This window comes from Aspergillus fumigatus, chromosome 2 (assembly GCF_000002655.1).
Source record: "Aspergillus fumigatus Af293 chromosome 2, whole genome shotgun sequence".
NCBI lineage: Eukaryota > Fungi > Ascomycota > Eurotiomycetes > Eurotiales > Aspergillaceae > Aspergillus > Aspergillus fumigatus.
The window spans coordinates 524,557-541,352 of record NC_007195.1 but is presented as its reverse complement, the minus strand read 5'-3'; the positions used below and the strand labels follow the sequence as shown (position 1 = coordinate 541,352).

The 16,796-nt window shown below is 50.7% G+C and overlaps 7 protein-coding genes across 7 annotated transcripts; 4 read left to right on the top strand and 3 right to left on the bottom strand.

Annotated features, from left to right (window-relative positions):
* Positions 1–13: 13 nt before the first annotated feature.
* AFUA_2G02165 (ELYS family protein) lies at positions 14–1,345 on the top strand (the record flags this gene model as incomplete). Its single annotated transcript, XM_001481596.2, has 3 exons — positions 14–254; positions 326–555; positions 615–1,345. The coding sequence occupies 3 exons, from the start codon at positions 14–16 to the stop codon at positions 1,185–1,187; spliced, it is 1,044 nt and encodes a 347-aa protein (XP_001481646.1). The 3' UTR covers positions 1,188–1,345.
* Positions 1,346–1,491: 146 nt separating this feature from the next.
* Positions 1,492–3,943, top strand: AFUA_2G02160 (FG-nucleoporin nup42). The gene is made up of 4 exons (XM_001481595.2): positions 1,492–1,796; positions 1,854–1,940; positions 2,203–2,236; positions 2,289–3,943. Exons 1-4 carry the CDS (start codon positions 1,751–1,753, stop codon positions 3,718–3,720), a joined length of 1,599 nt encoding a protein of 532 aa, XP_001481645.1. The 5' UTR covers positions 1,492–1,750; the 3' UTR covers positions 3,721–3,943.
* Positions 3,944–4,126: 183 nt separating this feature from the next.
* Positions 4,127–4,629, bottom strand: S10a (40S ribosomal protein uS10; the record flags this gene model as incomplete). Its single annotated transcript, XM_744257.1, has 3 exons — positions 4,127–4,211; positions 4,269–4,492; positions 4,588–4,629. The coding sequence occupies 3 exons, from the start codon at positions 4,627–4,629 to the stop codon at positions 4,127–4,129; spliced, it is 351 nt and encodes a 116-aa protein (XP_749350.1).
* A 462-nt stretch (positions 4,630–5,091) lies between these two features.
* AFUA_2G02140 (ASCC2 family CUE domain-containing protein) lies at positions 5,092–7,206 on the top strand (the record flags this gene model as incomplete). Its single annotated transcript, XM_744256.1, has 1 exon — positions 5,092–7,206. One exon carries the CDS (start codon positions 5,092–5,094, stop codon positions 7,204–7,206), a length of 2,115 nt encoding a protein of 704 aa, XP_749349.1.
* Positions 7,207–7,619: 413 nt separating this feature from the next.
* AFUA_2G02130 (fatty acid desaturase) lies at positions 7,620–9,381 on the bottom strand (the record flags this gene model as incomplete). The annotated part of the gene is made up of 2 exons (XM_744255.1): positions 7,620–9,096; positions 9,161–9,381. 2 exons carry the CDS (start codon positions 9,379–9,381, stop codon positions 7,620–7,622), a joined length of 1,698 nt encoding a protein of 565 aa, XP_749348.1.
* A 129-nt stretch (positions 9,382–9,510) lies between these two features.
* AFUA_2G02120 (phosphoribomutase PRM15) lies at positions 9,511–12,141 on the top strand (the record flags this gene model as incomplete). The annotated part of the gene is made up of 8 exons (XM_744254.1): positions 9,511–9,789; positions 9,883–9,927; positions 9,996–10,074; positions 10,145–10,464; positions 10,602–10,844; positions 10,896–11,185; positions 11,252–11,928; positions 11,981–12,141. The coding sequence occupies 8 exons, from the start codon at positions 9,511–9,513 to the stop codon at positions 12,139–12,141; spliced, it is 2,094 nt and encodes a 697-aa protein (XP_749347.1).
* Positions 12,142–13,585: 1,444 nt separating this feature from the next.
* AFUA_2G02110 (uncharacterized protein) lies at positions 13,586–16,742 on the bottom strand (the record flags this gene model as incomplete). The annotated part of the gene is made up of 8 exons (XM_077804046.1): positions 15,545–16,742; positions 15,201–15,494; positions 14,991–15,144; positions 14,541–14,932; positions 14,396–14,478; positions 14,114–14,342; positions 13,962–14,059; positions 13,586–13,909 (listed from the first exon to the last, which is right to left on the bottom strand). The coding sequence occupies exons 1-8, from the start codon at positions 15,645–15,647 to the stop codon at positions 13,586–13,588; spliced, it is 1,677 nt and encodes a 558-aa protein (XP_077660212.1). The 5' UTR covers positions 15,648–16,742.
* Positions 16,743–16,796: the final 54 nt, after the last annotated feature.

Here is a 16,796-nt window from a genome sequence, read left to right as displayed (position 1 = left end):
TCTGAGCTCCAATATGACGCCTTCAGCCAAGTCCCCGATAAGAGCGGAAGACCAACAGCGAGCCAACAGCGTCACTGTAACTCATCCTGGCGCAATCATCATGGGTACTTGGGAGGATTTCGACAGCATTTTCTACTTCAATAAGAGTTTTAACTACGATGACAAGGTCATTGAACAGATCCTTTCCAACCGTCGCGCGTTAGGAAACCAATTGTTTGCCGACCGACTCTTGGGATTGCTCGGTGTTCAAGCTGGTAGGCAATTCGCTCCATAATTGGAGATTGGAGCGCGAAAGAGGCATGTGCTGACGACCCTAATCTGCTAGTAAAACAACTGTACCCTCCAAGATCGAATGCGGATCTTCGCGCACTTGTTAATCACATTGTCTCTTCCGCGCTGGACATCCATCACAAGCAAGCGTTGATCTACTATATTCTGAAGGACTGTCGTGCAGCGAGCGATGCCGCTTCCCAGTTTGCCCGCCGATGCCATTTGCCGGAGAAGTACAGATTGTTCATTGAAGGCCTCTGGAACCTGGATAGATTAGAATTGAGAGTATGTTCACACACACAGTGCACCTACCTCATCATACTGACAAAGTGACACAATCACAGCGAGCGATTGAATATCTGACTGAGCCCTCAATCATTCCCACCTTCCCCGATGAGATTCTTTATGTCCTGACCCTTCCGCAACTGCCCAAGCACGATGATAATCTTGCTATGGCCTATTACCTCACCGTGACTCCGCCGTTGGCGTCCGAGAAAGTACAGAAAGCCTTTTTCGAAATACTTTGCCGTTCCAGTATAACAGAAGCATTCTATTTCACAAGGAAGCGGGACGAGTCCCTTCGCCGCGCTTATCTTGAACAACTCATCGAATTTGTCCTTAAAACCAGTCCCGGTCAAATGCGAAGCCAAAGAGCCATGGAATTGATCAGTCTTCCTTTGGACAATACTGAAGAAGAGTGGTTTGAAGAAGCGCTGCTTCGCGGATGCGCAAAGACACTGCACGGTGCGAAGGATACGGCAATGATGCGACGATTCGCAACTGGGAAATTGGATGCACTCTCTCCAGAATTAGAGTCACTAGGTGGAAAGAAGATCGATGGACTGGACTGGGATGCCCTCAGACAGAGCGTAAGAACCGCTCACACATCGGTTCCCACCGCTAGCGGCCAACCTTGATGGAACAGACTGGCTTGAAAAGGAGCTCATGCAAAGGTTCTTTCTGTTACAGGAGTTTAGAGTGGATTCGGCTTTGTTTTCTTTCGCCAATAAAAGTAGATATAGTGATACCAATGCAGTAGAAAGGCCAGCGGTAAGCAAATTTACGGAATTTGGACTGAACGATACCTCAGTAGCTGATGAACTTTTTAAGTTCATCGTCTACAGTCATTGTCGAGGAGATACTGTAGGTTAAGCCCTAATTATTGAATGTGTTGACTTAAGGAATGGGCTTCATACTTGCCTTTTTTCTTCTTGGGGAAGACTTCGGGTCGGTGAAATGTATTGTCATCGGACGTAAATGTTGTCTTCCCCTCCAACAAAAGATCATCTCCATCGAACAGAACTTCCATTTTCATCTCGAGTACTCTTCTTCTGTCAAAATTCACGATACCTATAGCATCGACCGTGATGAATTCGCCAGAGTGATCTGCAGGCCTGACATTCAGTATACATCCATCAAGGGCACAGTTATCTACTGGCTTGCTCTTCCACGATCACTTGGCGCAGCCGAGAAAAGAAACATGGTTGTCTGTACTTTCTTTCAGCAAGGCAGATGTAAATTTGGAGGTATTTAGCAGATTTTCATCGTTATTTTGGAGAACGCCTTGCTGATAATCATTACAGAGCGATGCAAATTTGAACATCCTGGCCAGCAGACAGTAGGGTCTAGCAATCGTTTTGGAGCCCTCGCTCCTGGAGGAGGCTTCGGAGGTATGCATATCTTCAATTCCATCTTACGCAATGGACAAGCAAGTTATTTGTTTCTATGATCGGCAATGACTCTACTGTCATTCCATGAACTGCATCCATCTGAGTAATCCTGTCACTCTCTTCGTCTTTCGATCGAAGTCTGTGCCTGCCCATGTTCCTGCAATTTTCTTCTTTGTCTACTATTCGGTCTACCCGTTTTTAAGCATGTTCTATGTCACATGCTTCTCGCAATGATGCCGCGTCTTGCTAATAGTAATCAAAGGTCGTTCTGCGCCTCAAGCTCAGCAACCCGTCAAGTAAGTATAATCTCTGTGATCAGACTCGTCAACCTATCTAACAGCACCTCAGCTATGGTATTACTGCAGAAGATATCAAAGCCGACTTGACTGCTGGTAAAGGGCTGCCAGAATGGATATTCTCTGCTTATGGACCCGGCCGAAACGCTCCAAGGCAACTGTTCGGTGGCCCTCAGCGAGAGCAGAGCTTTGAAGAACTACGATTGCGGCATTACGAAGCTGCGGCAGCAGGAAACATCGAGGTCGCTGTCCAAGAAGCTCAAGCTTTGTATGCAGAGTCGATAAAGCAGATGGAGGCTGCTTTGAATGATGTTAATGGCGCTGTCAAGTTCATCCTCGACGGAATCAATGAGCATCCGAATCGGATCGACATCACGGAGGGGAAGGCAGGCCCTGCTTCTGGTCAAGGCCCGTCCCCGTTTGGTCAACCGGCTGCCGTGGCACAGACGTCTGCCTTTGGCCAGCCTTCGGCATTAGGCGGCGCGGGTGCCCCAGCCTTTGGCAAGCCGGCTGGATTTGGGCAACCATCGGCCTTCGGTCAACCCTCTACTCTGGGACAGACACCTGGCTTTGGACAACCTAGTGCCTTGGGTCAAAGTACCCCGTTTGGAAAGCCCTCAGCGCTTGGGCAACCTGCATTCGGAAAACCGGCATTCGGGCAACCCAGCTTTGGACAGCCTGCTTTTGGCCAGCCGTCAGCGCCAGGAACAGGGACAGGACCATTCGGTCAGCCAAGTACCACATCTCCGTTTGGTCAGATATCGAGTCAAAATCAGGGGCAAGGCGGCGGGTTTGCTCAGGCTGCTGGAGCAACGACTACTTCCCCGTTTGCACAAGCTGCTGGTGGCCAACAGCCTGCGGCACCTACTGGATTTGGTCAAACTTCGACAACAACACAAACGTCAGCAACGCCCTTTGGACGACCTGTCCAGGCGCCATCGCCCTTCGGACAGCCTCAGGCACCGACAGCTCCTTTTGGCCAACCCGCTGCAGCCCCGAGCCCATTCGGAGCTGCGGCTCAACAGGCAACTCCGTCACCTTTCAATCAACCTACTGGAGGTTTTGGTCAAGCAGCTCAAGCGGCTCCAACAACCTCAGCATCTAAACCGATCACAGACAATGGTCCTCCCCCAACGATCAAAATTGATGATCCAAATGAGTTGAATCCGATTCCACCTCTAAGTGGGCAGACGGTTAAGGACCCTATGACGCAGAGACTATCAATGTGGAAGGGTCAGCCGGTGAAGTACATTGACAACGTCCCTTGCTATCTTCATCCTCAAGACCGTCAAACCTATGTTCGCATCTTTTTCCCGGATGGACCACCCGATCAAGCGAGCCTAAGAGATGCGCACGGCAAACCGGAAGAATACACACCAGAAGTCACCGAACAATATGAGTTTTTTTTGAAAAATGGCTATTTCAAAGACGGCGTTATACCCAGCGTGCCTCCCAAATCTGAGTGGGTGAGCTTCGATTTTTGATCACATGTATTAGTGGACCTTTTTACTCTGGAGCGAAGCACATTTGCGCCGTTCATGTATTATATGATTATCTTATCGATCGCACTACACGTACTTTTGCTATGGGTTTGATGCTGGGAGTTGAGCGGCACTGTTGGATCATTGGGCTCGGACACGAAGACTACACTTTTACTACATTATTCTCGACTACAAGGACAGATAATCCATTAGACGAGTGAGACTTCTTCGTTTTGCAATTTTTCCCATTTTTGATTGCAGGATTTAACGGGTATCGACGTTGCCTCGGTAGAAGCCTTCCGGCCTGAAGATAACAATCCATTCAACGGCTCAACGAGCACAGCGCGAGTGCCATCCCAGTTAAGAGTTGACACCAAACCCTGCCTGATCCCAACTAGATGGAAAACATCTAGGCGGCAATGGTAACCTCAACCTCAACACCAGCCTCGATGTTGATGATGATCTGCTTGACGGTCTCAGTGGGGGCAAGGAGACTATTGCTCTCGTTAGTGATCTCATGATCAGTCATAAAGTCGAGCAGGGTAGCTTACTCAATGAGACGCTTGTGGATGCGCATCTCGTACTTGTCCCAGGTCTTGGAACCCTCACCGCAAGGGGTCTTACGGGTGGAGATGTGGAGAGTCTTAGTAGGGAGACGGACAGGGCCCTTGACCTGGAGGGACTTGGAGCGGGCACGGTCGATCAGCTCAGAGCACACCTTCTCGAGAGAGGCGACCTTGCGAGAGGTGAGGGTGATACGGATCTTGTGGACCTTCTATATTCGCGGGGAAATAAACTGATTAGTTATGCGCAATTGTAGCTCGTCTCACTGAGGGCGTGAGCGCAGATTTCAAGATGAGTGGAACGTACGGGGCCTTCGCCGAACTCCTTCTCAGGCTTCTGGAAAGACATCTTGCTGATTAGAGCGGTGGGTTGACCGGGATTGACGAGATGGCTGTCACACACAATTCGATTAGTCGCTGCTCAAGAAAAACTAGACAGAAATGACAGAAGAATCATACCTGTATGAGGCTAGTTGCCAATCAAGACCTGAACTTCGAGGTTCGGTAAGGTGATGATGGCCGTTGAAGAGCTATCGTGAAATGCAACAGACGAATGAATTCCATTTTTTTTATCTTGTCTTCTAGCGTCTCTTGTGCGGGCGGATTGTCTTGGCACTCGGCTATCTCGACCTAGTCCCAATTTGGAAAGCGACTCGGTATCCGATCTGTCATCATCATCGGAAACCGTATTAGGAAAAGGAGATTTTGACGACAGGTTATGCGACGGCCGGTGATGATTGTGATGATTAGATTTGGTATCTTCTTCTTTATCTGAGCTCCCTTCTCTTGTTGCTTTTATCTTGACGTACATATGAGCGGCGCGATCATGGAAAAATTGCCACCTCTCGCACCAGTCCCGCCGCCCGCAGTACAGAGGAGCATATCACATGAAGAATGGGAATCATTTCTGGATGCATGGATTCTACTTCTAGGGATACGCATCGAAGCTTCTGATTCAGTATTTAAGGAGGTTGTCTCCAAAGATGAGTATACGAGGGGCTTTTTATCGTCTTTCTACCAACAGCTCGCCACGACAAATGCGCCTGAGCTACGGACAGGGACGAAGGCACGAACATTACGGAAGTGTTGTTTCTTGCTGACGAGGAGACTTCTCTTGGAGGCGCCTACTTCACCATCTGAAATGCTAGAATGGAATTTCCTCGGTGCTATGTGCTGTTGTTATCCATCAAGCTCGGCTTTGAAGAGGTTGTTGTCCGAAACATGGGGTAGACACCATGAGGCAATAACATCCAGTCTCGAGAAAGCAAAGTCCATAGTTATCAAGCGACTCTCAGTACCGAACCCATCGGGGAATTTGGAAGTAACATCTGACATCCGCTTGCTGACGATATTGTGTTCTGCACTTCCTCCTTGCGGCCAGGTGCTTATGGCTGGTTCCGACTTCATAGACACACTCTCTGACGCGTATCAGTCCGAGAGGAGAGTTGATTTTCACAAGGTTCTTGTTGCGAACGTCTATGTTGGCTTGACCTCTTTGTTGAAAGGAGCCAAGCCCAACTTATCGTTGCTTCTGGATCAATTGTTTGGCTTAAAAGCGAGCGCTGGGGTGGGCACTCCAACGGCAAAGAGAGAGCCTACAATACTTTCAGATCTAATCTGCAGCTCAGATCTATTAGCCCGTCTGGAGAGGTACTTGAATATGCATCCGCAAAAACGGGGTGAAGATCTACTATCCAGCTTGCGGTCGTATCGGGATGAGTCGAAAGCATTCCACCACCGGTATCAGAAGCAAAGGAAGAAGACGGACAAAGGCAAAGGTCGTGTCTTAGATCTTCCTACTGCCGAGAATATGCATGTCCACAAGATGTCACTCGTGACACAGGTGCAAGATCTCTTCCCTGATTTGGGCTCCGGGTACATCGTTCGATTGCTCGATCACTACGGCGACAACCCAGAGGCGGTCGTCGCACACCTTCTGGATGACTCTCTACCACCTGAACTTCAAGAACTCGATCAATCCGAGCAACTTCCTGTCTCAGAAACGTCACCCCGTCACGACCCTCTACCCCCACACGCAACTCCACCAGAAATACCATCGCCCGCCGCACCGGCCCCTCGCAAGAACATCTTCGACAACGATGTCGACCTCGCCGAACTAGCCCGCTCAGCCGACCAGGCCAGGCAAGGCAAATTGCATTTCGGCCGCAGAGATTCAGATCTCACCGCGGACACCATCCTAGCTGACCGCAGCCAGCACGCCGTCAACAAGGCAGCCATCATGTCCGCACTGGCAGCCTTCGACTCTGATGATGACGAGCACGACGACACGTACGACGTCGCCGACGTTGGTGGCACAGTCGACGGCCTCACCGCAGTCACAGATGCCGAAGCAGACGCCGACATCCGCAATCGTAGAGCCGAGGACCTCGACATGACCCTCTTCCAAGCCTACAAGGCCAACCCGGCCCTCTTCGCCCGTGATTCTGCCACGCGCCGCTCACAACCTCGGGCATCGCTCAAGCGCGAGACCGGCATGACTGACGAGGCCATTGAGGGCTGGAGCGTAATGTTGGCCCGAGATCCAAAGCGTTTGGCCAAGTTGGAAGACCGATTTACGATGTTGGCTGGTGCTCCGGGCGGCGCCTTGGCGCAGCCTGAACTGCCGTCGACGGCGTACAGGAAGCCTGGGCCTAGAGAGGATGGTGAATCAGATAGTGACACCGATCAGCCCAGTTCCGCTTCTGGTGGCAGAGGAGGTCCCCGACGGGGCGGTGGTCGCGGTGGTCGACGAGGTGGCGGTGGTGGCAGGGCGCGCAGAGGAGGGACTAATGCTGGAGCTTCTGGAGACCAGAACCCCACTGTGGCTCGACAAAGGAAGGAAGAAAATAAGGCTAGCAGGGCGAATCACAACAGACGCCAACAGAGAGCCAGGAAGATTGCCCGGGGTGGTGGCATGCCAGGTTGATCTGTTACGAAGTACGAAAGAGACACTACACATTTTGTACATTTTATGATGTGTGTCCCTTGATAGACGGTAGTTACGGATGTATACCATACCTAAGGGACAAAATATCAACTCAGTCATCCATGCTAACTATGAAGAAGACTAGGGCAGATTGGCTTGCGCTCGCTCCAACAGTGCTAGCAATCCAGTGCCAGCTCTAATGTCATAATCTAGCAGCGTCAACCACAAAAAGCATGACGGTCATTAAAGTGGCTCAAAAGAGCCTCACAAGCATAGTGTAACACACAGGGCCAAACCCAAGCTCGAAACAGCCGCCAACGATAGAAAATGTACAGTGACAGTATAGGATTCAGGAAACTGGACATCTGGCTTCGGAATGACGAGCTCAACCATGAGCAAGCAACAGCTCCCGTTCAGTGATGATGATCTGAAAAAACGCCCTGCTCGGCGCACGACTTCCGACATTCTTCCAGGATACGGACTTGCTTCGCGACATCCCCAAGTTTGCCAATTACTTTCTTGTTGCCGTCATAAAAGGTGAAAACGGCGTAGGGTATGCCAGTATCGCGACAGAAGTCGATCACGAGTTTCTGGGTACGACGCAGGTTGTGACGGGGAATGCGAGGGTAGAGGTGGTGGATAGCTTGGAACTGCAGTCCACCATGGAAGAAGTCGAGCCATGTAGGGCAGTCGACATCCATGGTGGTGCGCAGCATCTTTTGAGGAAATGATTCTTGCGCACCCAAGTCGGCAGTTGACATGGCGAAATGGGACAGCGTGATCTGCACATGCAGAGGAGCAGTGACCATGTGAGAAACCAGGATGTAGGCTATGCGGCTGCTCCAGTTTGGGATAGAGCGGTATAGCACACCGTAGCCGAACCAATACCAGAAGAATACCTGTCCTCCGATCTCGAACCAGCGATGCCACCAGGCAGGACCTTTCTTTGGGGCTTGGCCGCAAAACAGGTATTCCCAGCTTAGTCGGTAGAGATTGAACCGACCAAACAAGAGGATGGGATAGTAGAGGTAATTCTGATACCGCAACATGAAATTCGCCATAGCGTCAAAATGCATGATACGGTCATAGTAGGTGCTTCGAAGACTCGTCAAGAAGCGATGTGATATGGCAAAGAAAGGCATGTGCTCAATGTCGGGGTCATGCTCTGGAGCATTGGTGACAATATGGTGGACATTGTGATTTCGTTTCCACCAGCCCAGGCTCAGGCCGCCTAAATAATCCGCAATGATGATGCCAATGACTGAGTCGACATGAAAATAGTGAGTGATGCCCATATGGCCAGCATCATGGGCTGTGAAAACGAGCTGATGCCAGAAGCACCCTAGAAGGAAGGCCGATATCCCATACCACCCTAGGCGAAGAAAGGTATATGACAGGGTAGCGAGAAGAGTGTAGCGACAGCATTCAATAAAGTACGAGAAATAGTTGCAATTGTAAAGACCTTCCGCGCGGATCCGCTCATTCAGTTCGCGGTATTTCCGCTTGATTTCTTCCTGGTTCGCCGTGTCGAGGGACGGGTACTTGGCGACATCAAAGATGATCTCTTCTTGAGTTCGGGCATCAAGGAAGAAGGGTTTCGGCTCGAACCCTTCTGTGGGGGTGGTTGAGACTGATGTATCCGAAATTGTTGCTGATTTCCTTCGGCGGCGGACTCTTGGTGCTTTGTCTCCTGCGTCTGCTGCATCAAAAACTGGAGAAGGGGGCTGTGAGATATCCTGATCTGTGCTGTCCTCGTCGCTTGAACATGTCTCGCCTGGATATGGCCGGAACTTCCCGCCCTGGATGGGAGGGAGAAAGTTCAACCACGGTCCCTGGATGCGACCGATCTGGAAAGACAACATTCGCTGGCGTGCCTCTGATGAATGCAGCCTATACAAAAGCGGATGTCAGTCGTTGCAGGTTACTATCGTCTTGGATTCCTCGGAAACCGTACGCATTGATTTCATCCGTCGCATCCCGGCCAACCATGTGTTTAATAGACTTGTCTCCTCCCGGGTGAAATTTGATCCACGCATCGACCTTGAGCACTCGATCATCGAAAATGATGATATGTTTGCCATCAGCGATTTGACCCTCAATGTACCGCCGTGACAAGATTGCGTCCTTTCGCGCCCTAAAGCCTGGCGTACGGGCTGCTTCCTGTGTCTGGGCCATCCTGAGGTTGTCTTAGGCTGGATCGATAGACTCGAGCTCAGGAGTGAGTACGGATCTGGATAGACTCCAGCATCGCCTTGTCTATGGATTGAAAATAAAGGAAAAGAAAACCAACAGGGATGATCCCTAATGAAGGTCCAGTCTGGAAACCTCGGAATCGGCCTGCGTCGCTCTGGGGCGGGAAGCGGTGACTCTGGATTGCTCAAACACGCACAAAGCGGGGACAAGACAAGCCCAACAGAAGCACATGAAACGTGCTCCATCGCACTGGCGATCATCATCCCACCCATGATCCATCCATTCCATTCCAGTTCAAAAGCCACAATCAGCCATCGGCCTATCACACTGTCTTTTCTATCCATCCGATCTGTCTACTCCGTCCATATTCACCATCGTATGATCCACCATGTCTGTTCCTACATCTACAACCGAGGTACTGCAGTGGAATCTTCATAGGTAGTCGAAATATATTTCTGATTGCCGTGGGACTGTGTTGTGTAGGAGCCTCTTTCTTTACTGGTTCAGAAATGGCTTGAGTGGGACCGAGTAAGTTGACTCCGTGCTCGCAAGTATCTCCAATGATGCATTGAGCGATTGCTGATCTCAAAACGCAGAATCCCGAGACGCGGGCTGAAATTGAGCAGCTACAGAAGGCTGGAGCGACTGCAGAGCTCGAGCTGCGTCTTCGGCAGCGTACGTATATTCTACAATACGGGCTCCTTTGTCTCCTGCACCAGCCGCCTTTCTAACCACACAAGTGCAGGCATTCAATTCGGAACAGCCGGCCTTCGTGGTCGGATGGCGGCAGGGTTCTCCTGCATGAACTCCCTAACCGTCATTCAGGCATCGCAAGGGTTGGCCAAATACATTCGAGACAAACACTCCGACATTGCGCCGAATGGTGTGGTCATTGGCCATGACGCTCGGCACAACTCTGCTAAATTTGCTGCTCTGGCAGCCAATGCCTTTATTGCGATGGGAATACCGGTCTGGTATTATTCAAAACCCACGTTGACACCATCAGTACCATTTGGTGTGACGCATGTGCGAGCTGCGGCTGGCGTCATGATAACTGCAAGCCATGTATGTCTCCTTACGATTCGCGCAGTGACAAGAGCAAAGAGGTCTGACACAGATGATTTGGTCGACAGAACCCAGCCCAAGACAACGGTATGAATTGCACTCCCTACATCTCGGTTCTGATTGCTAATTGCGTACAGGTTACAAAGTGTTCGGCTCACGCTTCCTTGATTCAAATGGACGATGCTGACTGGTGGACTAGGTATTTCAAGAACGGCGCTCAGATCAACACGCCCATGGATGTTGAGATAGCGCAATCCATTGACAACAACCTAGAACCGTGGCCAAATGCTTGGGACAGCCTAGAAGCCACGGCGTATCTCCATGCTGAAGCTCTTCAGACGATTCTGCCTCGGTATACCGAGGCGGTTTGGAACTATGCGGTGAGGATCTTGCCACCCTGATTTGGGATTTTTGACTAATAGCGTGCTTAGAAATCCACCGTCCCTAGCTGGTCAAGCCCGCGTCCATTCATGTATACTCCTTTGCATGGGGTCGGAGGTTTGATCTTTCCCGAGCTATGCCGCTCGGTTGGGATAACCGACTTCGCTGCTGTAACAGAGCAAGTGGAACCGAACCCTGATTTCCCAACAGTCGCATTCCCAAACCCGGAGGAGAATGGATCCCTGGACTTGGCCATGCAATCAGCTGATAAAGAGGGCAAAACGCTCATTATTGCTAATGACCCTGATGCAGATCGGTTCGCTGCTGCCGAGAAAGTTGAGTAAGTCGGCATGACAAGCGAAGGACGGTTCTATATTCTTGGAGATAATCACTAATTGTAGAGTAGCGGTTCTTGGTTCACCTTCACGGGGAACCACCTTGGCGTTCTACTGGCGTCGCATTTGTTTGATTCGCTTGAAGGCCGAAATGACAAATCACGCATAGCTGTGTTGAACTCCGCGGTCTCCACAGGCATGCTTGAGAAGATGGCAAGGTCAAAGGGCTTCCACTTTGAGGAAACATTGACTGGATTCAAGTGGATGGGAAACATTGCCCGGAGACTAGAAGAGTCAGGGTACCATGTACCTTTTGCTTTCGAGGAAGCCCTGGGATATATGTTCCCAGATGTGTGCCACGACAAGGACGGTGTGACTGCTGCTATGGTTTTCCTAGCAGCGGAAGCTCGATGGAGATCTCAGGGCCTCACCCCATATTCGAAACTACAGCAGCTGTTCAAGGATTTTGGGTACTTTGAAACACTCAATAACTACTTCCGATCACCTAGCCCGGAAATCACAAAAAGCCTGTTCGGAGCCATCAGGAACGGGCCTTACCGAACACAAAAATCCCTTGGTTCATTCAAGATCTTGAGATGGAGAGACATGACAGAGGGCTATGATTCGGGTGCTGAGGATCAGAAACCAGCATTGCCAATTGATAAAAGTAGTCAGATGTTGACCATATGGCTGGACCGAGATGTTCGGTTCACCATCCGTGGCTCTGGCACAGAACCAAAAGTCAAGGGTAACTCCCACAACAGGAACATGCGCAAAGCATTGCTAATTCACTTCCTTAGTCTACATCGAAAGCTGCAGTGCTTCTCATGCGCAGGCTGTGGATGCTGTCTGTGACACCTTTCGAACAGTTTTGAAAGAGTGGATCCGGCCCTTTGCTCCTTCGATGAGCTACAGCAAGAATCTCCCGACGTCGTCTGGTCATATTCTCAACATTGATTGAAGAGTGATCTAGACGACTTGCGACAGCTAAACCCTAATAACCTAACCTACTGCGTTTGGCTCTTGTATGGTCATAAAGCGCGTCGTTCGGCTGTTCTAGCATCCTTCTTTGTGACACCTTGGCAACCCTTGAGAAAATCAAGTCGGTAGCACAACATTTCCGAATCGACATCGGATTCGCTGCAGCAATAACCTGCTTTTGGATAGAGCCAGGAAGAGCCTCCCGTAGTGCAACCTCGCTTTCGAAAAGGCTTCTTCTGTTGTGGTTGAGATGAGGGCTTGACCGGCGAACTACATCCGATGTTGCACAGCCCATACTTTGTACGACGAGTTCCGTCGGGCTCAGTCGCTATCATCATCGTGTGAAGGGTTACGTCTCCCTCTGAAGTTGACTTGTATCGGACAATGTACCGCACCGGCATTTAAGTAGTTGTAGTTCCCAACGCTGATTGCCAACACCGAGCGTTTCCAAACCCCTCCCATCGAGCTGGCTTGTTACCCATACATACCGTTCACTGATTCTCTGTAATGGCTGTCCGTTCATCCAGCTGGTCTAAACATGTGCATCGACACACTGTTCAGCAGCCAACCGACAACGATTGCAATGCGTGTCAGTATAATACAGATGTTGGCGGGCAAGATTGCAAGGTCACCACCCACCACAGGGATACGGACTCTTCGACATACGGCTCCCATATTCACCGAGGCATTGGAGCTTGTTGCCAGGGCACTGCAAGGGATAGGCATGGCTGTGAGAACATGTGCGTACATCACACTTTGGCCTTGATAGTGCCCCTACCGTCAATATTTACTAATATGGACACTGGGTTACAGGCTCAAACATGCCCATGCTCTAGTCGAGGGAATGCACCAGCACCACTATCATCAACAAACCACCAGCACAAGCCATTGCAACCGCAAGGCTCATTTCCACTCCTCTGAAGGCTGTCCGCGCTATCTTACCTGCCACAGTCACACCCACGTCCAGCAGCACAGACACCATCATCACCATCACCATCAGCAATTGACGCACTTTACGCATTATGACGGAGCAAGGGAGACTAGTCAATCTTGCACTTGCAGTCATTCGTATGGAAGTGAGACTCGTGCTCACAGTGATGGGTACCGGGGTTGTCGTGGTTTGACACAGGTGTGTCTGTGTCGGCGGCCGTATGGCCCACCGTTGCCGGGTGGGTTGATGTGCGTGGGGAGGGGAAGGGTGGGATGTGTTTGTAGGAGATAGTCCTTATCTGGAATTTGAGGCCAAGTTTTGTGAAATATCCATTTTATTCCCGTGTTATTTGACATTTATTCGTTCAATAGGTATAGATGCGACGGATTCTCGAGACGAGTCAGAACCATCCATTTCATGATCCGTTATCTTGTATTTCATAAGCCGGCGTGCATTACATTGTCCTGACCAAAATACCCAGTCCAGAAGGTCGCTACTCAGACGACACATTTTCCTCATGCTGGGTTGTTTGAGCAGCGGGCTTACCGACACCAGCCTCAGAATCCAGGAGACTGTTCTTCCGGCCGGCAGTCTCAATATACCCAGGGTTCTCAGCTTTGAGGCGCGCAAAGGTCCGCTCCGCATCCCACACCCACGGCGTCTCCGCCGCGAAAAGCAGATCCATGTCCTCCAGCGTCCGCTGGTTACTTTCCGGGTACAGAGCCCAGACCATGGGGATTGTGATGACGTTGCTAATGGCGAAGATGTACAGAGTCTTTTCGCCGATGGAGCTGAACATCACTGGGCAAAGGAGGGTCTATGAATGTCTCAGTTTGATATTCCGTATAAGAGGGGTTGTGGATGCTTACCAGCCAGCCGTTTCCAATACTCCATCCTACCACACCCCAGGCGTTTCCTCTGGCGCGGACGGCTAGAGGGAAGATTTCTGCGGGATAGATCCAGGGGACTAGTGAGAGTTAGCGGAAGTTCTGAGTGAGTGAAGACTGAAGGTTGAAAGTACCAGTGAGCCATGTGGCGCCGAAGACCGAGGTGAAGATGAAGATCATCGATGCGGCGGCCGCACCGTATGAGCTTGCTTTGCTCGCATCTCCGGCCTCCCTAGCGTTGATTGCGAGCCTTGAGAAGCCTCCTGCAAGAAACATGGCGATTCCTTGGGCGACAGATCCCCAGTAGAGGGTCCACCTACGCCCGATACGATCGAGGGTGAACACGCAAATAAGTGTCGCGAACTGGAGAATCGCAATTAGACAAAGTCGGAGGTTCTGGGATGATGGGGACGCACCATGTAGAAAATGTTGTTCAGACCACTGATCCACTGGCTTTTCATCGAATCGAACCCGGCAATGCTGAAAATAGTCGGGGCATCTGGACACATCAGTCAGGCTGGAATCATATACAAGGGGTTGACCTTGGCAGCAATGACGTACAGACTGTGACACCAGCGATTCCAACCCATTCCTGCATAATCTGCAGCCAGATGACCAGTTGCACACGGCGTCCCAGGTGCAACTTCCCGCTCTTGTAGCCGAAAAGCATGGAAAGGTAGGAATTGCTATGGTTAATTGTCTTCTCAAGCTCCGCCACGCTTTGGATATCACGGAACTCGGCTTCGGCTCGGACTGCGTCATCGCCGCTGCTGCCACGGAGACGACCGAGGATGTAGCGCGCTTCCTGCTCTCTCCCAACCTTGACTAGCCATCTTGGGGACTCTGGGAAGAACCAGACAGCTGCGAACAACACGATCAGGAAGATGATCTGAAAGGCGATTGGAAATCTCCAACGGAACGGAGATCTCCCGCCATCGATGAACGATAGACCACTAATACTCATTAGAAACGACCTCTTCAGACGAAGTGGGAGAGGAGAAGGGGACCCACAATTCCAGCCAGTACGCCAAAACGACACCGAAAATGTTGAGGGTAAACTCGATGGCAATGAACTGTCCACGAGACGTGTGTTCAGCAGTCTCTGTAGCCCAGACCGGCACGATTGCGTTCAGAATACCGGTGCCAATCCCGTTGATAAAGCGGGCTGAGTTTGGTCAGTCACAGCGAACCTATCGGTTGATGGTAAGAATGAAGCCTTACCGCAGATCATCCAGTTGTGGTTTTGCGCTGAGCATTGCAAAGCGGCGCCAAATATAGCCCACACAGCGCCCGAAGCAATGGTCTTGATTCTACCGATAGAGTCTCCGATCCATCCACCAAGGAGGCACCCGCAAAGCGTTCCGAGATAGTAGACGGAGACAATTCCTCCTTGTAACAAGCTATTTGTGACAACTGGAGTAGGCTGGCCATCTTTCATCTCGGTGTAACCAAAGCCCATCAGATCAATGTAGTCTTTGGCGTTGTTTACTCCGCCCATCATTCCCTGGTCGTAACCTGAATATCTGATCAGTAGAAGCATTAGTGATGCTATACGACAGACTAACCAAAGAAGAGGATTGACAGAGCAGCAACACAATTGATCGCGATCAGGAGCTTCTTTTTCTCCAGCTTGTGTACGATATTCCATGATGATATTTGGTCACTCATTTTGACGGTAGGGTAATCTAGGGACTCAGCAGAGGTGCAAGGGAAGTGACAGACGCCTCAAAAGCCGTAGTCAATAGGTGGTGCTTCCGATCACGGTTCAAACGCGTAAGATAGCCTGAGGGCCGATGGGCACTCTAGCATGAACACACCGTAGAGAGTGGACGACGAGAGATCACAACTATCCGAGGGGTCCTCTTGCCTGTGGGGTGCTAGACAGCCTTTAAATGTGCAGGTTTGCAAGAGAACCCGGCGGAGGACGATCATCCTAGTGATGATCGGCTGAGGTCCGACCAAAGAATTGGAGTATAGTTCTCTATAGAATAACGAATATGGTTACATCCCGCGTGGGAGAAGTCTGAGCCCTGGGGCCGACTAGGAAAAATGGTCGAAGGAGTCGTATTCCCCACTCGGAGAATAAAAAACACGCTCTGACTCGTCGGGATGGGAACCTGGTCGATGTGATTTTGGAGACAGACCGGCAAAGATGGCTTAACAAAATCGGTAATCCGGGCATGTGGCAGCGGCCAGATGCGCCAGGCGATGGTCGCATCCGGTCACTGGGTCGGGAGGCGTTCGGGGAGGAGTCTGATGCAGATGTCAGGAACTTTGGAGCCAAGTCCAATGAATTCGCTTGATGAAGATGAATGGCGCAATGTTTCATTCGACAAAAGGCTGAGAGCACCGATGAAATCTGCACTTTTCCATTGGAAGCATAGAGCGGCTGCTGTCAGTGTGATACCCTGATGAAGATCCCTCCTAAGGCACGCTCGGTAAATTAATGGGAACCGTTCGGCCGTTGTAGCCTGTGGATCGATGGTCTATACGGGCTCACACCAAGATTCTTTGGCCATCATTTCCTTGAAAATATGAATGATTCATTTCATCTGGGTCAAAGACGACGTTCTATCCAATGGTGTTGGCGAGTCGGGATGGAATCGGCCTTGCGGGGAGCGCAGAGGGAAGTTCTGGGGTCGTTGGGTGGAGAGTCGGAAATCGCCCGACAATGAGCCTGGGAATTGCCTATTTGGGATGCGTGAGAGGACCTCATGCTATTGATCGGAACGATGACGATGCCAAGGACATACTGAGTAGAAGAGAATCGAAGTAATCCTTCTTAATGAGATGCCCACTTTCATGCCAGTCAAGTCG

What these genes read in the sequence shown, in the direction of transcription:
- AFUA_2G02160 (XM_001481595.2), top strand. Translation starts at nt 1,751, where the DNA reads ATGGTTGTCTGTACTTTCTTTCAGCAAGGCAGATGTAAATTTGGAG. An exon ending in AGGCAGATGTAAATTTGGAG is followed by an intron (nt 1,797 to 1,853) that starts GTATTTAGCAGA and finishes TAATCATTACAG; the next exon opens with AGCGATGCAAATTTGAACAT. An exon ending in TCCTGGAGGAGGCTTCGGAG is followed by an intron (nt 1,941 to 2,202) that starts GTATGCATATCT and finishes TAGTAATCAAAG; the next exon opens with GTCGTTCTGCGCCTCAAGCT.